Source organism: Clarias gariepinus, chromosome 8 (assembly GCF_024256425.1).
Source record: "Clarias gariepinus isolate MV-2021 ecotype Netherlands chromosome 8, CGAR_prim_01v2, whole genome shotgun sequence".
In the NCBI taxonomy this organism is placed as follows: Eukaryota; Metazoa; Chordata; class Actinopteri; order Siluriformes; family Clariidae; genus Clarias; species Clarias gariepinus.
Genome location: NC_071107.1, coordinates 33,278,394 through 33,302,173, shown reverse-complemented (window position 1 = coordinate 33,302,173; position 23,780 = coordinate 33,278,394). Strand labels below are relative to the sequence as shown.

Below are 23,780 nucleotides of genomic sequence, written 5' to 3'. Positions count from 1 at the left end.
GCATTGACAACATTTGTCACATTTGGCAACAAAAAGGCTAACCAATGAACCAAATGTCATTATTTTAGGATTAAATGCTAAAACTGACGCCTGAGCAATTTTTACTAGCAGCTTTTAATGACAAAATAAAGCAGCTTTTAATGACAAAATCTTTCATGTAGTTATGCACATGTTTGCTATTTCATTAAAATCCCACACAAATCTTAAAACTGTCTTATTTGTACGAAAAAAATAAATACTTGGTTAGATTTTTGTGCTTTTGCTGTAACCAGCGGTCTGCATCACCACCTTGCCCACAGCCAAAGCTCATGTTCTCCTTGCCAAAGTTTCCTAATTATTTAGTTTTAATGCCTCCTGACTGTTGTTTGGAGTCAACCATCCTCATTTTTAAAGCCCAGTGACCAGGCCAAGGGTCCTAAGAATGTGCATTAGATATTTAGCACACACGCAATCACTCTCTCGCTCTCCCTCTCTTTCTCATAGACACTCTCTCTCTCTCTCACACACACACACACAAATTTCCACCATCCTTGGTCTGTTGGGTTTCCCATCGCACAATGGCGGCAATTTGGATTGAAATGCATGAATCCGTGCATGCTCTAATGCGCACAGTCTCAATTCGGTAGCGGCGCTTCGACAAAATGATTTTGTCATGTCCAATTTAGCATAACAATTGCTCTGACTTGAGCTGCCATCGAAAAAAACGATTACCGGATGAAGAGATGAGAGGAATGCGGGAGGGAAGGAGGACAAGGAGGATAAGGAGATGAGGTGTGAGCAGCAGCAGAGCAGGGAAAGTGCACTTACTGTAGTTCCTTCTCCGTATGGTGAATAATTAGTGTGTAGTGGGCAGAGTCCAGAAGCGTGGAAACAACTTGCTTAAATATCATCCTAAGTGGAAAATTGAAATAGACACAATTGTATTATAGAGTAATTACCAAGACGTCTGGGGAGAAAAAAAAAGTCCTGGTGTACGAGACTACAGAATTAAAACGTTACAAATGACGCCAGTGGCTGCACTGAATACTGTATGGCAGGAGGGTGAGCCCTTCATGCTATTTAATGGTGTTTTATCTGAGACCTTAAGAGACCAGCTATACTGTATGATCTCCCAAGTGGGGACCTTATTTTTAGGTTTTTACCAACACTAATGATGTCTGTGATTAAGGAGGTCCTTAAGCAGGTAGGTAACTGTAATATACCTATTAATTATGATTACTGTAGCTGTGCTTGTGCCGGATATTTGGTGTTCATAAACATTTGCAGTGTGACTGCTTGAAAATGAGATCGATTTTTTATGATGTCATGAATCATGATGTCTATGTATGAATGGGAGTTTGCATAAAAAAACTGTAGTTTGCATAAATGTCAAAAAACAAAATGTAACAAGTGGAATTATTTTAGTAGTCGGCCATATTGCACAAAGCGTTACCGCTACTGGAAAAACTCGGAGTTTTGTAAAGAACATGAAAATATCGTAAAGGAGAAAAAAAGACATGGAAGATAGTATTAAGGGTGACAGGACTAGAAATGAGGATTCAAACTGAAAGGGCGATAAGTGAAATCAAGACCAGAAGGTGGCAGTAATTCAACATACTGTAGTGGATGCCAACCATTACAGTATGTTAAACACCAAGTCTACACTAAGACATGAAAAGCATGATAAATGAATAAAACGCCAGTTAATGGGGACATTAGTCAGAAAAGCCATCAAGGAGATCAGTGCCTTGTCTTAACATGATGCTTCCACCCCTATGCTTCACCGTGTGAATACAGTTCTTAAAGCAATGAGCAATGAGCTTCTCACAAAATGAGGACATTATACCTATATGAGAAGATTTGAGTTTTGATCTCATCATGACAGAGAACCTTTTTCCACATGTTTTGGCGATTGACAGACCCCAAACATCTAATGGCTTTCTTCTCTTTTCCTGTGAACATCTTCTCTTGACTCGTCCCACTTCAGAAATACATTTGATTTGCTTTTCTCTTAGACTTCCGTCCTCCCTGTAAGAGTATTGTGGCATAGTCTTTCTTTCTTTTCTTACTTTTTTTTTTTTTAAATAATGGAGCCAGTTATGGTACTGTAATAGTGCTTCATGGAAAGTTCAGAGTTTTTTCGTGTTTTTTCGTGTTGAAATGCTTAGAAGCATATAAAATAGCTTTGTTTTTAAGAGTATAAATTTTTCCATAAAAATAAAAAGAAAAAATCTTTGATACTTACAAATTGCACCAAACGAGATAAAAAGAGCTTTTTCTTTGAGTTTGGTATTCAGTGGCAGATAAAAAAAAAAAAAAAGTCTTTGTTTTCTACTTCTATTAATTTTTGTCCCTCTGCTTGTTCTGGTTTCTTTCTGTCCCTCAGGTAACACCAACAGCGTGTTTGCTTTGGACTACATCAGCGGATCTTTGACAGTGAACGGCCGCCTGGACCGAGAGAACCCTCTCTACGCTTCAGGCTTCTCACTCACAGTCAAGGTGTGTGTGTGTGTGTGAGTGTGTTTACATGTGGAAAACAGTCTCAGGACGATTCACTTTGTCAATTAAAATCGATTGTTAGTCAATAGTGTTAATCAGTGCTGTTGATTGAAAATGACAAACACCACAAGAAAGATTGAAACTACCCCAGTCTCCCAGAGGCACAAAGATATAATGTGTGTATAATGAAACGACATGGTGCATAATAAAAGCCTCGTTTCCACTCTTCCACTTAGGAGTGTTTCTCTCAAGCTGATGTATAGTCTTTTCGTACAGACAGGGACGTGATGGAAACGTTCTCGGTGCTGATGTTAATGGAGAGCAGATTGCAGGAATTATGAAGTGTGTTGTGCCTAAAGAGTAGTTTATAAATGTCCACTTACTGTAAGTCATTTTGAACAGTTACGTATGAACGAGCTAATATTCACATCGGGTGTGTATTCATTAAGAGCATGCTGAGACAGAGAAAGAGGGAGACGGAGAACAATTTATACCCTACTGACACTCACTTTTCTCCAAAGTTAAAGGTAGCATGTGTGCGTGTGTGTACTGTATGTGTTCCACTAAGCCCAAACAGAGACTTACTGTTGCTTGGTGTAGGCCATGGGGGTGTGTACAGTATGAACTCTTTGTCTTTCTGTCTTGTCTTTCATCGACTTTAAAAGAACGATTTTAAACGAGTCATTTAGTCACGTCTTTGGCAGCTCATCTCGAATTAACACTGAGCTGCTGGCACTCGCGGCACCCCAAGCTTCGATTCGGTGCTATTCAGCCAAATATAGGATATAAGACTATATTTATACCTCCATCTCATTAATGTTAGAACCCTAGCCGATTTTTTAAGTATTCTGTCACTTGCTTTGTTTATGGACTCTTAACAGTGCAGTTATTGAAGGCATATGCTGTTGCCATATGGTGTTTCTTTTTTATGCTGCACTATTCAGACATTTCAGCATTTGTTGTGTTAAAGCTAACGCAAAATTTAACAGACTTTTTTTTTTTTTTTTTTAAATATAGATACTGTAATGCAGAACTGTCCAGAAAAACAGTTGTCCAGTTAGTTTTGGTGAGCCCTGGTGAGTTTAAATCACATGAGCCCGAGTGCTGTAGTGATGAATATTTGAACGGGCTGTGATACTTTTGGCACTCGGGCTGTGCCAGCGACTTACAGTTAGCAATAGTGTAATTAACGGGAGTGAAAGTAGTTTTAAAATGTTAAATTCGGAGATGGTGGACCGTTCTGTAAAACTTATTTCACTTTAGAATATCAGCTCTGTTAACTTCAGGGTTAAGGGGTTAAATCCCAGTGAGCTGTGTAAGGGTACAATCCCTTGTCCCACACAGCAAGTAGTGACTTGGAATTCAGCCTGATGTTAAAAGCTTATTAGCTTTGTAGCTGTAAAAAAACAAACAAAAAAAATCGACGTCTCAAATTCGGCGATTCGGGATGACTTATTACTAAGTGGATAAAATAACGTTATCAAATATTATCGTGTTTTCGTGCTGAAAGTGCTTCTGTGACTGGTTTTGAATGTGGGTTTTGGCCGGCAGCTGCTCTCTCCTCAGTACTACAGACTGTACAGACCTATAGTACTTTCACCCAAAGTTAAACATCTACAGTCAAGCCTGAAATTATTCATACCCCTGGCAAATTCTGACTTAAAGTTACTTTTATTCAACCAACCAACTTTTTAAAAAATTCAATGACACAGCCGTCTTCCAAAAGATAATAAGATGATGTACTGTACAAGAGGCAACTATTTCTCAGCTTTTATTTACATTTGAACAAAAATTGGCATAAATTATTCATACCCTTTGCAAGCTGTTACAGTCAATAATTCTGGACATGCCACTTTTTGTTCAAATGTGTGCAATTATGCCTTTTGTATATTGTCTTATTAGCTTCTAGGAGACGCCTGTGTCATTTCTAATCAAGAAAAAACTTGCTGGTTAAATAAAAGTAACTTTTAAGCCAGAATTAGCCAGGGGTATGAATAATTTCTGGCTTGACCATATTATCGCCACTCGTGGAATGCCTCTCGTCCAATCAGATTGCCCAGTCGGAACTAGCTGTTGTATAATGGTGTATATTTACTGTAAAAGTGATTAGACTAATTATGTGCATTCATATTTTGACTATATGAAATTTGTTATCTGAATTAGTTTAATACTTTAAAATGGTATTTTTGAGACTTTGAATGTACATTTACACCCTAGTAACTACCTAGAGGAGTCTATAGTAGTCATAGCACATGCGGTAATCATATATGGCAAAACACGCGGTTTGCCGCTCAACACTCGTAGCATATTGCGATCGCGAATTCCCCCACACACTCCTAGCAAAGTCTCTCTTCTTAATTAAAATCAATGATCCCACCAAAGTACCGCCGAACAAGCTCTCCAAAAACATATTCATAAGTTATAGATTTTCTTCCACTCCTTTTCTCTTTTTCGCATCGCCTCATTCCCGCTCTTTTTTTCTTTACTTTTTTTTCTTCCTATCCAGCTTCTCTTGTTGGCACGAATATTGATTTCGAGTGCGAAGGTAATAAAACTAATTTCTCAACTTCATGATGCTCAGATGGGGCAGGAGGCGCTGCACTCGAGGTCAGCGCATTCATAGGCATCGGGAATTAGAGAAAGGGTTAAACCCTGACATTTTATGATTACGAGCTCGCTCTAACGTCTCATCAAATTACCCCCCAGTCCCTCGCTCAGCGAATAGAGTGTATTTCATTTTCATTATATCCCCTTAGAGAGAGAGGAAAAACCGAACCAGAGCGCGTGATTGTTTCCCTGCTGATTGGAGTCGCGCTCAAATCTCATTGCGTTTGTGTGTTTCTTTGCACTGGCCCTTGTTTAACCCCACTCATCTTTTTCTTTTCCTGCTTATCTAATAAAAGGACCATGAGGGTGAGATTGAGGAGCGACCTTTCATGCACCGCAACGATCGATCCATCCTTTCGTTCGGATCGTTCCTCCGGTCGCGCGCTCTCTCACTCTGTAGGCCGTATTAAAAAGATTCACGGCTTCACATATTGTTGCGGTGATCAATTGACGTACGGCGACTTGCGATAAAGAACTAAATCTTTTTTTGTTTTTTTGTTTTTTCAGTCTGAGCGCTTGCATTTACTCATTTGTTGGACAACTTTAGTGAAAGCGAGTTGAAAAATCTTGGACAGCACAGTCAGATTTAAAGAGCATGCATATTAAACGGAAGAGAAGTGAAGTACAGAAATACACTACTGGTATGTGATTGGCACAAGCTGCAAGTATACCCAGATCTTATGCAAAACCTCTGTGTTCGCTGCGGTGCAGTGCACTGTACTACATTATGGATGGATTCAGGAGTAAAGTGCATCACATTCTGACACCCCCTCACTCGGATTAACATGTTAATCTTTTTAAAAGATGCCAGAATATAATATAAGGAGTGACAACGCTAAACTCAAGATGAGATCTAAATTGAATGAACAACATCAAAACAGATTAAAGAAAGAAAACGAAACATCGTTTAGTGTTGTTGGAGCGAGAGCACACGCTGCATGCTCTGCTGAGTGAAGACGACTTGTTTGTGTTAAAGTTATAGCGAGTCTCTAATTAGCTGGGAACGAGCTGCGAGCTGATAGACGGTGCGCTGAGAAGGCAGAGCGGCTCCTGAGGCACGCTGGGAGTTGGATTTCGTTACATTTCCTGGCAAAATCGTAAAAAAAAAAATAAAAATAAAAAACGAATGCCAGCGGTCAGACCTGAAGCAATGCAATATGCGTTTTGGATAAGTTCCTAAAACAACCCAGGGATCTTCGGTTCCCCTCACGGGAAACATTCTGCTGTATGTACTGTATGGAGATCTGAAGACGTCCTGTGTCTTCTATAGATGTCTTTGGTGTCTACAGACTAGAAGTTTGTCCTCTTTGTCCTCTATTTCTGTTTGTAGGCCACTGAGCTGAACGAAGATCGCACGCCGTCCTCGGCGACCGTCCTCACATCCTTCACCATCCTCCTCATCGATAAGAACGACAACGCACCCAAGTTCAACAGCTCCGAGTATCGGGTGCGCATCACTGAGCTGGCTCAAGTAGGGTTCGCGCTGCCGCTGTCCATACAAGTGGAGGACAAGGACGAGGTGAGACAAAAGGCAAAAAAAATTTAAAAAAAAAGTTTTCTAAACATTACAGCACTTTGCAGTGAAAGAGGCACATAAGAGATTATACAAAAACATTTTTTTCATGTTACTGTATATATTTCTGTCTCCTTATTTATTGTAAAGCGTAACGTGCATAAAAGCAGGTACTTGTAAGACTTATTTTATCCCAACAAGCAGCTGTCAGTAATTAACCTCATCAGGTGCCACAAACTTTTTCGAGATACTTATCTCAGCATTTAAAGTTTGCTGAGAAGATACGCCGCTGGCTGGTAACGAGCTATCGATCAAGCAGGACGCACCTTTCCAATTACTGAGCTTTCTGTTGCATAGCAGGAGCCCGTTACACAAGAAAGCCTTCCAACACACTGCATAAACTGCTTTTTAACCAGAAGTTTATTCAAGAGGAGCAGGTACTCCGTATGCATCTTAAGTTCAGAGCATGTACGGCGACGGGACATTGTTAAGTCAGCCGAGGGGCAGGAGGCCCTCTCACCATGTGCATTTCGAATTACAGTACATAAAAACATTTTAATGCACATCAAGCATAGTGGTTTTTTTTCCCCTTGTTTTTTTTTTCTAATGCAAACTGTGCTTTTTAAAATTATTTTTACGTAATGTAGGTGCTGGTGTATTACAGTTCCATATGGTTTCAGAGGTGATGACACACACACACACACACACATGCACAAAACAGTATTCACCAGTAGCGTCTTTAGTCCCACATCAAGTGTCTGTCACTTCCCATTAGTCATATCTAGTCAAGCACACACACACACACACACATCAGTTTACAGAAGCATACACACACAGACACACACACACACACACACACACACACACACACACACACACATACCACTACTCCAGCAGAGCAGCACTTGGCACACTTTCGACTCTGTAGCGATTTAATTTGCTCCAGAGAAGATGGGACAGAGCGTCAAATTATAGCTAACGAGCAGAATCAATCAGAGAAGGGCAGAGATAAGCACAGAGCAAGTCGACTCTGATTGATTCTCGCCTCGACCGCCTAGGATGGGACCCGACTGATAAAGGTAAAGAGCGAAGGGGGGCTGGTGGGTTTGGGTAGGTAGGTGGAGGGGGTGGGATAGGGAATAAAAAAAAAAGTTTTGTTCGAAATCAGCAGGTAAAAAATAAATAAAAGAATCGGATATAATCAAACATCGAATTTAGAATAAAGCTGACGATGAGTGAGGGATGGACGGGTAAGCAGAGTGATACTGGGTTAAAGGATGAACAGGATATGTGCAGAAAGAAAGGGAGGCAGAATGATGGTGATGCAGCGAGAAAGAGAGAGAGAGAGAGAGGGAGGTGAATGGGCGAAAGTACAGAATTAGAAATTTTGCGATTAAACAAAGCAAGAGTGAGTGAGGGAGAAGGGTTCAGGGCTAGACAGGATAAGTGGAGGAAGAAGGACACTCAGCATGAAGGGAGCGAAAAGCATGATGGGGTGAACTTAAAGAAGTAAAGGGGATCAGAAAAAGAGACAGAGCAGGCAGAGAGTAAGGTGGCAGAAAAAAAGGAATAGAATTTAAAAGTGGCAGGTAAAGCAGTTTTAGATGGGAAAGGGATAGAGGTTAGGGGATAGACGGGATAAACGCAGGCGAACGGATCAGCCGGCATGAAGGGAGCACAAGCTATTATGGAGTGAAGGTAGTGAAAGATGGATGGGAAGAGAAGGAGGAGAAAATGGGGTTCGCCAGCTGCAGTAAAATACAAGTTCAAGATGAAGCAGAAAGGTAGAGGTTTATTGTCGTCACTTTAAGAGATTCTCAGTTTCTTATCGGTCAGAAAGTGTTCAGTGCATCCACTCTAATACACTGTCGTTCCTACCGTACTGACTCGCTTGCATGTTGGACGTTCCACGGGAACAGATTTAACATCAGGAGTGTGGGACGGAAGGAGTCTCCGGTGTTGATTATGAGGTAAAGCTGGGAACTTTTCAGCTACGGAAAAGTCTTGAGGTTGGAGAAGTTTGCGCTTTTGGTACCTCGGCATAACAATTTTAGAGGCGAATCCTTAAGGTGAAATTTCGTATTGCAAAACTCATTTCCCATTGAAAATATATATATGTAAATGCAGATAATACATCCTAGTCACCCACAAATATTACTAATATTTTGCATATAAAGTAAAAAATAGTAAGTAAGTAAAATATGACATAAATAGACATTAAACCTTACTTAACCTTAATTTATGAATCCTCATAGCACCGGCTGCATTATAAATGAAACTAAAATGACTCCCGTTTCTTCTTGCTATCATCCTTGCTAACATTAAGGGGACACATAGTTCTACACTAAATCTTGCACAAAATGCAAAAAAAACCAAAAACTTAATCTCACGGCTTTCCACTGAAACAAAAACGATTTGCACGACTCCCAGAGGTACATGAAACTTAGCCGGCGTTTGGTTGTTTTACTTCTTTTTAATTAATAGGGCCAAGCCGAAAGCAAACTTTTCTTTAAGTTATGAAGAAGATAAATATGCAATTTTTTCATACAACAATATAAAGGGATTTTTCCTCAATTTTTGGCTTCTGGTCTCTAACAAATGTCATATAAATGACCAAATAAAAAAATCCATATGAAGAACAAAAAAAGGAGAAATGAAGCAGAGACAGAAGAGCAGGCAATACAACGCTGGCGAAAATACAGAATTAAAAGAGAAGAATTGACAGAAAAGAAAAATGGATCATATTAAAGAGCGTAAGATGTTGAACTGGTCAGACATTAGAAAGCCGAAGAGGAGAGTGGAAAGGGACGGGGAGACGGTTCGGCCAAGCTGGAGGGAATGCAGTAGAAAAATAAAATCGATTTAAATAGAGAGAGGTAGTTTGCTACTGTATGTAAAGGTTATTTGTGGATGTCGTCTGTGTTTAGCCAACAACAGAAATATACATTATGACTGGGGGGGGCGCTAGTGATTAATCATTAATCAATGAATTAAACAAATGAATTAAACTGGTTAAAATGCATTAGGCAATAAGTTAGTTTTGAAAATAGTGTCAGTTGTTCTTACTACTAGATATTTACACGCCTGCTAATAACTTTTACAAAGACCAAATTCTGTACGATTCTCTGTGTTCATTCTGTCCACCATCTTTATTCTCATAAAGATAAAAGAAAATCTATCTTTATACTCTTTACAGCACAGAATTTATTTATTTATTTATTTTTCCGCCCATCAGACACACACACGCTTACACATCCTAACGCACGTACTAACACTTAAACCCACTTTGTCTCTATCAACATGTCCAGACGTCTTTGTTTGTCAGGAATGCTGCCGGCTGCTTTATACCTTTATATACAAATTCAGATGCCGTTCTGAAGGTGTGAAGAAGATGCATGCACACACACACACAGACACGAGCGCACACGCACGCACTTGTCTAAACTTTCCCTGAACAACTTGACTGTGAAACTTTGACGGCCCGTATGACAGGCTGGTTTTATCCTCTCTCTAAAGGCAGAAGGCGAAATGGATGGGCAATTACGCTTATGGCCGGTGTGTGCTGACATCCCTGCATATTGGATGGCTCTTTAAATAGCCGCCCATCAGCCACAATAGCTCTCAAAGAGCTCCAAACACACAAAAAAAGGAGAAAAAAAACACACCCTCAAGCATAGTATGGCCATCAATCCAGAGTGTCAGCAGCCATGTCCGCATCTCCACAGCCTGCGTCGTGTTTGTTGCATCGAGTCGCCGCCGCCGCTCTAAGCTGTTGTGAGTGTGTACACATTTTATGGCACGTTTCGAGCGTCTGCAGAATGTCAAAACGGTGTGAAGGTGAAAAACAAAATTCTGATTACTTCATTTACGTATGTTTGCCGTGTGAGGCGACTCTGAGAAACGCAACACCGATGCCGTGTTGTCATCGACTCAAAATGACAAGTCAAGATGTTAATAATCGCTTTAAAAATGTAATCATTTTAATCAGAATTACAACTTAATAGAGTTATTAATCATGAGGTACGTAAATCATTTATGCAAAATTTCATTTCTTGTGTGACACACGCCCCAGGGAAAAGGGCGTGAAGAATGTATCAGTGTGTTCTTGGAGGTTAATTGGCAGAAATGTTAACTCCAAGGAGTGTTCAAGTCAAACCCGGACTTTTGATTTTGCAGAATAACAGAACCCAGTTACGAGAGTTAAAAACTGCCTTTATTTCTCGATATAATCCCCTGCTACACTAACGCACGTATCCCAGCGTTTTACTAGTGCTTGGATACCATCCAGGTAGAAAGATCAAACTGCCTTGGTTCATGTCTGAAATGCGGGCCTCCCAGGAACTCCATGTGGAAACGGCTTGGAGCGAGGTCAGGACTTAGATCGGGTATGAGGGATGTGGTAATAACCCCCAGCCGAGTTCCTGTAATGTGTTACAAAAAAGTTCATAAATTATAAGTCACATTTTAAGGATCAGATGTTCCACTCTCTGAATGTTCACAGGAACGACTGCAGTGGACTCTGAGCCACCTCGGTCGGGGTCATCATTCATGGACGTACGGCCTTCTTTAAAATGTTTCAACCAGTTATTATTTTTTTAAATTAAGAGTCTTATCACTGTAATGTGCTTAAAGTCTTCTGTAAATATCAACCGGTTTTATGGCCACCAGAAAGTTCATTACAAGTCCCTGTTTGACTCGAACACTGCTTGTTAGTATGTATTGCTCTAAAACGATTTATTTAAGGATAAAAACATGAATGCATATGCTACAGAGCTTAAGCGTTTTAATTTAAAAGTTTACCTAAAAGATTTTTCCATTAAATAGCATACGCGCAATATCATAATTTTGTTTTATCAGTTTATAGTTGCATTTAGTGTTGTGGAAGACAACATCCTGAAGACGTCCTCCTTTAACCTCCGCCTTCCTCCAGCGAAACTGCCACTCACTGGAAGTCCTGTTTTGTTTCTGCACCATTCCCAGGACATTGTACTGTAAACACTGTTACGTATGAAAATCCCAGGAGATCAGCTGTTTCTGAAATACGCAAACCAGCCCATCTGGCAGTAAGAAACGATCCACGGTCACTGAAATCATACGCTCACCTTGTTCTGATGTTTGATGTAGGGAAAATGCGACCGGTATCCTTCTGATCTATGCAATTCGCTACAGCTGAATTAAATGATGTGTTTAATGTATAGTGTATACTGCCCCTAGTGGTCAGCATTAATCAGTAAACAAAATGAAATTAAAGTTTTCTTTTTTTTTTTGTGTGTGTGGCCATTAACAGCTCTGCTCCTTATTAAGAAACGCCTGTCAAACTTGTACAAAAAAAAAAAAAAAGGTGTTAAGAAACACTGATGTGCACCGGGATGGGTTTCATTGTGCATCATTGCAAATTACAATCCAGCCTAATTAAGAGCAACCCAACCACTCTGTTTTTGTCACTTTCCTTCTTGTCAGCAAGCCTTCAATCCCTCCTGCTAACATCGTTCTCTTGTTTTCTCATTTAGTCCATCTAGAGGACATGGATCCTGCTGCCGTGTGCTTAAAGAGAGGCTTTATCCTCTTCTCCTCTCTTTATAATCATAGTCTTTCAGCATGAAGGGAGGCCTCTGATTCCACATTCATGCCCACAATTACAATCTACAGCCCGCGGAGAAGCCAATTTTCATAAACGAGAGATAAAAAGAGGGCGAATGGCACGGATTAACCTCGATTGCCGGCTGTTGCAGTTATTGTCCATTAATCTTTTTTTTTTTTTTTTGTTACGTCTTGGTATTTTGCTCCACAGCGGATCTCTCCGGGTGAAATGTTTATTGAACTCCAAAACAATTTTCCCTCTTTGGATCAATCGCTCGCGCCATGGTCGCAAATGGCTTCGTCTGCAAATGAGATCCAGACGTGTGCGAGTGTGTGTGTGTGTGTGTTAGTGTGTGTGTGTGTGTGTTTGTGTGTATTTCTATGTGTCTAGGTGTACGGTAATTGTCTGCTGCACTTCATTAAACTGAGAGCCTTTGTAATGCATGTGAGCATGCGCATGTATAATATAGGGATGTGGGATAGAGAATATGTGTGTGGATATACAGTATATAGCATCCACACACATATTCTATATCCCCATATAGCATACATGTGCACGCTTGATAAATAACAGATTTGGGTGATTTTTTAGTTAAAAAGATGTTAACACAGTCTGTCTTGAAAATGTAAAACAATAATATTTTCAGCAAACATTGATGCATTGTTACTTCTTATGCCATAAATTGAATAAAAATAACAAAATAACTGAAAGTTGTGGGGATACGTATATTAGTGAGCAAGTGAAAATTTTGTCCTAAAATTAATTTGTACGAAGCAAAAAACTGGAACAAAATAAGGATTTGAGGAACAAATTGTGATGTCTAGTTGGATCAAAGCAACTTTTTTTCTTCCATTTGGAGATGATAGAAAAATACCATGAAGTGCCTCCATACTGAGAAGCACAAAACCACTGAATTGTTATTAAAATGTCAATAACTGTAGAATGAGATGCACGATATATCAAACGGAGTTATTTCCATGGCTGAAATGAAAATAAAATCAGAGGTAGACCAATAAAACAATGTACATGTAAAGTGTTACTTAAATTTTTTCAATACATACATATTAGTTCAACTTTTTAAAAATAAAATTATTTGTGTGCATTTGTGTTACTGAGCCAGAAGAAGTCTCCTCGTGCATGTGTGTAATGGTTTAATGACTGTGCGTAGTGTTTCCCACGTTAATACTGCAGGTGATTATATCAGGTAACGTGGATGTGGCTCTACTCCCGAGTCCTATAAGATTCAGCGATTGCTTCTCATTGTTTTCTTCTCTATTGCTACTCCAGCTGTGAGGTAATACCTTCACAAGGCTTTTCATGACTCACATCTCAACCTCATCTTCAGATATAGCTTTTCTTCTCTATGAGTCCACTCACTATGGATGTCTGTTCACCAACTGAATCTGTATTCCAACAAGTACAGTATACAGTATATATATATATATATTTTTTTTTTTTTTTTTTTTTTTTTTGAGGAGATTTGCTCACATCAAGACCTTGTCATCACCCCGGAGAACACATTGATCTTATCTAACCACAGTTATTATTCTCTGCTCATCTTGCATTCATCAATAAAGTATTTACTTAAAAATATCAGAAGGTTCATTTCTCTTTTAGAGGCCGCTCAAAATGCGTTCTTAATTTAATTTCGTCCCCGTGATCATTTTTGAGAACACTTGACCCCAAAGTCTGGTACATTTTGATCAGTTGGAACACAATAGTTCCACGTGCTGAAATCGTGCCGAGTCCTTTGGAAAAGGTTGTCTCAAGAACGATAGAGTGTTCTCGGACATGGATTGAATCGGATATGGAAGTGTAGCGGTTTGACATGGCAGAGTGAAACATGGACACCAGGTTCCAAGAAAAAGTGCTCTTCTATTTATAGAGTGCTTAAACAGGCAGTATCTCACCGTATCCAGCACACACACACACACACACACACACACACACAAAAGCTGATTCACTGTCAGGCCTTCATGGCTACTCTGAGCAGGCAGGATTGTCCAGAGTGGGAAGTCAATCTGAAAAGCCCCGTCTGCTGCGGTCAGACGGGGCGCGCTGGGTGGCCAAGCTGGATAGGGCGGAAGGCGGCAATGGGGAGCTGACTCTGTCTCTTGTCAGCCTACTTTCTCCATGGTGAAGCTTTCCCAGAGTTCTTGGGGTCTGCATGGACGGAAAAAGACCAACTCACTGGACTTAGACGTGGCCCTTTTATAGGCCTCAGGTGAGGGTAGGCAATAATCTGCATCCAGACATGGTAAGTTTGGGTGCTCCGCCTCTTTTCTGTACACTGCGGCGCTGTCCTTGGTGCTGGATGTGCGCTGTTTGGCTTATGTGGTTAGTGCACAGAGCTGTCCAGTGGAAGAAGGCACAAGCTATTAGTCCCCTTCACATTAGAGAATGTATTAGACAATGAAATCCAGCTGTAGATTTTGGAGGTGACAGTGACAAAAAAGCTCCATGAGATGGCACGAGGAAAAACCCACAAGAGAAACCACAACTCAAAAGCGATATAATCATGGCACCTATGTGTCGATTTGATTTGTATTGTGATTCTGTAAGTAATTTTTTTTCCTCAGTTCTAAACAAAACCACAGGATGCTTTACTCCCCTCTAATGTGTGAACAGTTCCTGTGTGCCACTCGTAGGATTGTAGAGGAATAGCAACATTTTCTACCTCAAATACAAATATTAAATTAAAATTAAAATTTTAATTAAAAATATTAAACAAGGAATAAATAAATACAAAATCATGATGCATCACTGAATCGATTTTCCCATCTTTAATCTGTACTTTACTTGAGTTTTTTCTGTATGTGATGCTTTTTACTTTTACTTACTGCATTTTTTTTATGAAACACATTTATTTTTACTCTCTACAGACTCTTATTTTTGATGATCAGACTAAAATGCGTTGATTTTCTAATCTAAATGTTAGCATTTATGCTGTTACTCTTACAGTACCAAAGAGTGTCTGAGCTACACCCTACAGTATGTGGGAAGTACAGAAAGGAAACAATACCACCCGTCCAAGCGGTCCAACTTTACAGAAATATCTGGCAGGTCACAGATTGATTAGAGCACTAATTGTCTAAAGTGATTGACAGATTTCTAGGCAACAGATTCCCCCCATTTGGTTTCTGGTCTGCAGATTCTTCTGGCTCCTTTTACAAACATAGTGAAGTGGAGACATGTCAAGCCAAGATTAGTAGCACACTAGTTAATTAGCTAACATACCGAGCGAAGATGGAGTGAACTAACTAACGTAAGCTACCAACGTAATGACATTTACATTTAGATTTGGGCATTCGGCACACGCTCTTATCCAAAGCGGCCTTCAGTTTCCTTAATTGGCTAGATCCTGACACTGGTTTACTAAGTTACTAACAAAGTACCATCATTTAATCACCATTGGGAAGGTTTTTTTTTAGGAGGGATTAACCCAAGTACTAAAGAAACGTCATTTAATGAATGATGATAAAGAACTCACCTTTCGTTTAAATAATGGCAAAATTGTGGTGCGATCGACTTCTGCTAGACTCGTACGTTCATGCTATCAACAACATCAACTTACATATCTTAAATCAATAAAAAACAGAGAAATCAGTAACTCGGTCAGATAAAAGATTCTAGAAAAAGAAAGAAAATTTCTTTTTTAGTGAAGTATTTGTGTGCTTCAAGTACATTTTCGAGCATGCACTGTGAAAAAAAAATTAAGTGGTATTTCTTTTTGTAGCAGAGGGCATTTTAGTCTGGGCTCTCTATAAGTTCCGACTCTTTTTGTAAGTCGCTCTGGATAAGAGCGTCTGCCAAATGCCTAAATGTAAATGTAAATGTAAGTTGTTGCCTTAACAGACCCAATACCATTTTGTACAGACACTGTTGTACGTTTATACATTAACATACATTATAACATTATTTTAGTGACTTTGTAGTCAAGGGTTGTGGGAGCATATTTTGGAGAGCCCACATAGTTTTGCAAACATAACACTTTTTTTGGCAAAGTAAGGCTGTTATTAGCCCCGGCCTCATTAAGTACTGCATGTGTATGATCACCTTTTCATAATCAACTGGTTCTCTTGTGTTCTCTTGTGTTGTTTTCACATCAGACATTGTGATTCTGTCTTTCCTATTAAGAACTGATGATTTATCACTTCCTTTTCTTCTACTGTATCAATTCCACCACCTGTGGTGTCCAAAGGACTGTGTGTGTGTGTGTGTGTGTGTCTAGCCTTAAGTTGGATGTACTAATTTCCAGCTTAGCTTTCCTAGCTGTAGCCAAGTGGCTAACCAGGAATTCTTGGAATGAGCTCTGTGCTTTGCGATGCCTGTTTTTAAGCTACAGCCAGAGCCACTTAAAACCAAACATTGCATTTGGCACCCATTCTTCTCAACTATCTGTTGCTATCATCTTTCCTTCACCCGTCTGTCATCTGGCCAGCGCTGCTCATTCAGACTTTCAGGTTGCCTTTTGATCCTCAGTCTGATTGACAGAAGAGGAGGAGAAGACCAATTCTGTTTGCTTTTTTGCTGGATCCCAGGGCATGTGTGGTATTCATTTTTGATATGCTTGTATTTGATGCTTGTGGCTTTTCTGCCACAACATGCAGGATGACATAAATGAATAAATAAATAAACCTAAAAAAATACTTAAATAATCATCAATAGTTCCAGCTGATTATAAAAGAATCACATCCTAGGTCTTTGTCCGCACGTTATTTGTTCTATTTTAATTTAAACACCAAACAATGGCATTTTGGATAAATTTTAAAAAAAACCAAAGACATTGCATTGCTTTGCAACTGCAGACAAACCCTTACAGTATGTGTGCAATATTAAATAGTCACTCATGCACATTGCAACAGGCAGACATCACCATTTATCATCTATTTCCCCCTTTCTCTCTCTTTCTCTCTTTATCTCTGTCTCTCTCTCTCTTTAGGGAGTGAACAGCATGTTTGAGGTGATCTTAATGGGAAACAACTCCGATCACTTCACCATCTCCCCCACGTCAGTGCAGGGCCGAGCTGATATCCGCGTGCGTGTGGCTGTGCCTCTGGACTTTGAGACTATCAGAAGCTACAGCTTTTCTGTAAGTAGACGGCGTGCCTTATCCTTCCCTGGCTCACATAATATTGAGTATTTATAAAGAAATAGGCCAAGCAAAAGTAAAACTGGCTTTTAAAAGTCTGCATGAGAAAAGAGCAAATGTGTGCACGTGACTTTATTGATCTCGTGGCTAGAATGTGTCGTTATACAGAGCAAAATATAACACAGCTGTTACTGGGTGGGGAAAAATGTTTAATTTGACTTCATGTCAATTTGGGTTATATTACAAGAGCATTCAAAGCGCAGAGGACATTTCAAGGTTAAAGCCGTCACATGGCAATCAAGGAAAACCTTCATCTTTCATTGGGACAGCGAGTTAGAACGATAAAGCTGATTGCGACTTGAATATTAACAATAAAATGTCATTGGGAAACCTGAAGTCCGTCTGAAATGCGTTGCACTATTTCAGAACAATTCAGGATTTCACAGCTATTCAGGATTTTGATTTACTAATAAAGAGCATCCTCAGAGTTTGCACATGCCTACTTGATGCCTTGATGCCTACTTTACACATACACAGACTTTAGGTTATCGTACATCAGTTAAAGACTCAGTGTTACTTAATTTAACACTTAATTTTTTAATTTAATGAATTGTATCATTGTTAAAGCTGATCTTTTACCTAATTATTTGGACACTCAGTATATAACAACTTGTTATACAGTGCACTGATGAGAGACCCAGTTGTAGGTCTCTTATCTGCCATGCCAGGTTCGATTCCCAGCCAAAGCTCAAACCCCAGCCACTGGATGCAGTGCCTGTCCCAAACCCGGATAAAAACTGGAGGGTCGCGTTAAAAAGAATATCCGGCGTAAAACCTGTGGATCAAATGGTCCGCAGCGGCGACCCCTCGGCGAGAACAGCCAAGAGACTAACAACATAAGTGTCACAAATAAACAGTTTATTACTGCTTAGAAGTCTTTGATTATCCATGATTGACATACTGTATACACACTGCTTGGCCAAACAAAAGCGGACTTCATTTTATTGCCACGTAGCATCGCTGAGTCTAGTAGTGATAGACTGTCTGTAAAAGACTCATTAGATGAACCGCCCATTTCTGTTTCCTGTACGTAACCTACACAGGTTTTGTCCAGTATAAAATGAACGAATCACTCTCTGAGACTACTCGTTCCTTTGAGTCGTGTTGAAGTCTCATTCGAAAAAAACGAATTATTCCTGAACGAGCCATCACTAGAGCCTGGACCTGAGTGACTGAAGCAGATCATAACACTGCATCCTGAGGCTTTTACAGTGGCCACTATGTATGATGGGTGCATCGCTTCATGTGCTTCCCTTCTTACACTCATCGCTCTGGAATCGGGTCAGTATGGACTTATCAGACCACATGACCTTTTTAAATTGCTCCAAAGTCCACACTAGCAAACTGACGCTTTTTTTTTTTTTTTAAAGTCACACAAACTAGTGTTTGTTTTTTATCATTTATGGATTCCCACCTCGAGTTTGGGAATCGCCTGAGGTGTGTGTGTGTGAATGTGTGTGTGCCATGCGATGGATTGGCACCCTGTCCAGCGTGTAACCTGCCTTGGGTTTAAGGATAGGCTCCAGGCCCCCCGCGACCCTGTATACAAGTTTAGCGAATAGACAATGTGTGAGTGAGTGATTGAGTGTTTTGTGTGCTTAGTGTACTCCCTTCTGAAATAGCGCCTTTTTTTTTTGGCCAAGCATTGCATTTGTCAGAAAAAGAGAGAAGTATTTAGCGATGAAATATTTAGTACACTAATTCTATTAATTCTTCCTATACACTTAATATTTAGGGTAACTGCTTTTATAATTAGTGCTAATAAGTGCTAATAAAAACAGTGCACAAAGTGTTGCCTTAAACTGTAGCATTAAATTGGGAACATAGTAAATTAGGGTACACTGACTGTACCAATATATAAATTAAGGTATGGTCAATGTCCAATTATAGTCACGTGACTATAGTTGGACATTGACCATGATAGTAACACACACCCCACATCATTTAGTAACTTTCAGCTGATTTAATTTCAGTGAACACCGTGTTATGATGTTACCCTGCCATCGTCATGCTGTTTTTGTTACAATTATTATAATAAAGGATTCTAAACCAAATTCTTGAATTCTTTTCATTTTATGATCTAAGACATTCTTGAATGATTTTTAAACATTTGTATCTCAGAGGTGTGCATGGGACAGCGACTAAAACAGGACAGAAGGTAAACAAACAAATAAATACAGAGCGTTGCAGTATTTCAGTTGGTGTCATATTTTCAGGGTGACTGGAGGGCGACGTGCCGTAAACCTTCCTTCGGTTCTTTGTATTTGAAGTGACATACCGCTGCTTTTAGCAGAGTACTAGTTTGAAGTCTTCTCTTAGCCAAGCCCGGTATACAATCAGATCTTTTATAACCTTTTGCAGGGGAAGATTTTGTAGAAATCCTTGGCTCGGTTATCACTATTTGCGTCTGAGTCTTAAAGTCTTTCCTGATTGGAGTCAAGCAAAAAAAAAAAACTGCACTTACAACATTTGAACATTTAATACGTTCTGAATGTTGTTTGAATGTATAAAATCTGCTCTAATGCGCTGTCTATGTGGCATTTGTTAAGAGAGCCTTTTGTCGACTGAATACATAACAGGACACTGAACGTAATGAACAAACTGCCAGCGCTCGAGTTCATGATGGTCTATAATTTCCTTCTACACTTAGTGTAAAGTATAAATTTCCATAATTGTGATTTCTATCCAGCTGTATGCTAACGAGTCCGTGGCAGAGCACGTGGGCTTCGCTCGGGTCTTCATCGATCTGATCAACGAGAACGATAACAGGCCTGTATTCAGCCAAGCGCTGTACAACATCAGCTTACTGGAGAGCACAGAAACTGGAACATCACTACTGAGGATACAAGTGAGTACACACTCACACACACACACACACACACATACATACAAATATAACTATATACTCATATTCCACAATGTGCGTAAGGAAAAAAAAGTATTTCTTACATCAGCCTGCATTAAAGTGGAGATATAGTACTTTTGCAATTTTCTGGTTTTATTGAACATGATCTTTTATATGATTGCAAACCAAGCATTCAATCTCTTCTTAATCGTAAAGCGCTGAGACCAATAAAACACACACACACACATAAAAACAAACCGAAAAAAGACACGATTGACCAATTTCTCTCGCTCATCCACCAATAAAAGGAGACGGAAAAAAAGTCAGGTTGTTGAAGAGCACTAGAACAGAATCATTGGCACTTGGTGGCATTTAAAATACTTTAAAATACTGCACTCACATGCACACACTTACACACATACATATAGACACACACACACATAGGGTTTATTCATATTGCTATTTCTCTTGCAAATATGGATGTCTGTCACAAAGATGCTTAAGATTCATGCTCTTCCTTTTGTCACACTGCATGACTTGGTGGTGGAAATCCTATATGTCTTACACACGTGTCTGCAAACTCTGTTCTGTCCTACAGCATCTGTATTCTCTCAGTCATACATTTTTTCCAGTCAGTAACCTTGGTGGGGATGCAAATTTTTGCACACAACTGTAACTAGAGAGTAACAAGGCCAGATATATGTGTAAAAAAAAAAAAAAAAAAAAAAGTCTTCCTCCATTTTTTATTTATGTTCCACACACACACACACACACACACACACATAGAAATATTGGCTGGGATCCATTACTTAGTGAAAAGCAGAGCATAAGGGTTATAGGCTACTTTTGTCTAAATTTTATTAAAATGCTGGAATTTGTATCATTAGTTCATGCTCAGTAAGGTCACTTTTTCATTAATGGTTACCATAAATAATGTAAAACGACCACACGTACAGCGCAGGAGCTCATTACACTTTAACTTTTTTATTCTGCCCTAAATTCACACACGTGTCCGCAGTCAGTACAATAAAGTGCCTTAAGAATCAATAGATCAGTAAAAAGCATCGGATCGTCTTAAGGAGTTTGATGGAGACTAATTAACTCTGATTAGGATCTTAAATCACGGACTAGCTGTTCTTAATCTCTGTAATACTAAGCATACTGTATGTACTATATACTTGCTTCATTTTTAGCAGACTATTAGTCTTGCGAAGAAAGAGAATGTTCTTATAAACAGAAGATACTATAGAAGGTGCATCTCAGGTTACGTGTTGAGCATCTGATCATGTGTCACACGTCATCACCGTGTACGAGAAGAGCTAAGCTGCTCAGTCGACACGTCTTTCTGCCCGTCACTTGAAAATGCATTAAGCAACCTCAACCTCTGCAATAAAAGATCTTTCTACTTACTTTCTCAGACTCGGTTTCCTTCAGTGCAACATCAAGATATTTTCCAATGGGGGAGTCCGCTCAGGTGCTTGCCTGTTCGTCCCTCATACCCGACGTCTTTGTTCCCCTCACTCACCCACATTGGATTTAAAACCATGAGGCCTTGCTTTAAAAGGGCGAAACACAGATCAGCACAAAGTCATTAAAAGTCCTATAAGACACAAAGAATCTAGAAGCGACAAGAATCTTTTCTCTACGTTTAGCATAGCCGAAATGTGGTACGATATTCCTGTTTGGTGCTCATGAGCGCGTTCTCAACACACTGTAGTTTTACATCATACAACTGTTCTGTTTTTTAATTTCAGTCAAATATTCAATACATTAGATACATCAAGTCAAGTCGACTTTTATTGTCACTTCAAGCTTACTTTAAACCTAATTAGTTTTTTTTTGTTAATTTACGTTGTTAGCACTGTTGCGTTGCACCCCCAGGGTCCGGGTTCTATTCCCAGCCAGACTCGATTCCTGTCTCTGTGTGCATGGAGTTTGCATGTTCTCCCTGTGCTTGGGTTTCCCCCTACAGTCCAAACATTAGGCTAATTGGCGTTTCCAAGTTTCCTGTAGTGTGTGTGTGTGCCCTGCAGTGGATTGGCACCCTGTTCAGGGTGTAGCCCGCCTCGTGCCCTAAGTCTCCTGGAATAGACTCCAGGCCCTCCGCAACTCTAAATACAGGATACAGATATAGACGAGGAGTGAGTGAGACGTGAGATATTCAGTCCTTTATTAGAAAATTGTTGTGTTAGATGCATCCACCCAACTGTATGTTAACCTGGTTTAGGCGGGTTAGGCTGTGCTATATCATTTGTTAGGTTATGTATACAGTATGGAATGCATTTCTGACTTGTGATATTTCCTACATGCGATGGGTTTGTCGGGATGTAACCCTGTTGTAAGTCGTGGTCTGTTTATACTTAAGGTTTGCACATGGAATGGAACATTTGGTGAAAACAAAGCCTCAGTGCTAGCTCTTTGATCTTTGTGTGTGTGTTCGGGAGCATGGGTTTCCGAGTTCACTTATTTTGACTGCATTGACTTATGTTGGCTCCGTAATGACTTGTAGTGTTGACGTGTTTGTATGAACCTGCTACAGCGTATATACTTGTGTTCATGCTCATATCGCCCTATTAGCACTGTGAAACTGCTTCACAGTCTGTCTTTCTTTCTTTGCTCTCTCTCTCTCTTTCTTTCTTGTCTTTATCACTCCCCACTTAATTCCAAGCACCACCTGTAAAAGGTTTAATGCCCGGTTTTTAACCAGCTGATTGATTCTTATTGTTTCCTTCATGTTCCATAGTAGCTTCCATCAATCTGTCTTGATCACTATCGGCCAATATAATAATTCTTCTCTATAACATCCAAGTATATGCAGCACTGGGATTGAGGCCTGATTTACAGCAGAATTTCAGGCCACTCAAGTCGCATCTAATAATTCACAATGGAGGAGCAGGCAGATGCAGACCCAGGCTTGTAAATAATAAATGAGATCTGTGGTATCGTCATGTTTCCTCCACTAATGGCCCACTCGTATTCATTCCAAGATGTTTATGCACTATATGTCCCTATATTCAGCCTGCTCGGTCATATTACTGTATAAGCAAACACTGTGGAGAGACAATGGTTTTGGTTAAGGATCCGTGCTAATATCCAGAGCTGCAATGTTTGACTACACAGTGGAACTTTGTATAACTGAGCAAAACTAGAATATGCCAATTGTACAGCAAGTTTTTTTTTACCCAGGGTGTGTGTATTCATGTTTTGCCACACTGTCTGCAAATTAGATATAAAAAATTTATATATGTGTTTTTATTTGAGATAGTAAAATGTTGCCATTTCTCTATAAGCCTACAGGTGGTGCACTCTAAACTATTTACATATTAGCAGACAGCACAGCATCCTGTGTGGTAGAAATATATATTTACATTATTACATTATTACCACATCATGTCTGCCAACGTCTAAATACTTTAGAGTGCACCACCTGTAGACTTATAAAAGAATAAATATTATATATATATATATATATATATTTAATATATAATTGGATATTTCTAACATTTTTATACAAATCAAATCGGCACCTACTGTAGGTATCATGATAATACCGTATCGGCTGGTCCCTGGTGAGACGCATCCCTAGTTGTTATTCTGGTTGCCC

The 23,780-nt window shown here is 39.6% G+C and overlaps 1 protein-coding gene across 1 annotated transcript in view; it reads left to right on the top strand.

The window, feature by feature from the left end:
- cdh23 (cadherin-related 23) overlaps positions 1-23,780 on the top strand; it is a 253,324-nt gene that overhangs the window by 134,885 nt on the left and 94,659 nt on the right. The window contains exons 10-13 of the mRNA XM_053501261.1: positions 2,366-2,478; positions 6,416-6,604; positions 17,122-17,271; positions 20,021-20,179. Coding sequence (XP_053357236.1) covers positions 2,366-2,478; positions 6,416-6,604; positions 17,122-17,271; positions 20,021-20,179 — 611 coding nt within the window. The remainder of the gene's footprint in view (positions 1-2,365; positions 2,479-6,415; positions 6,605-17,121; positions 17,272-20,020; positions 20,180-23,780) is intronic.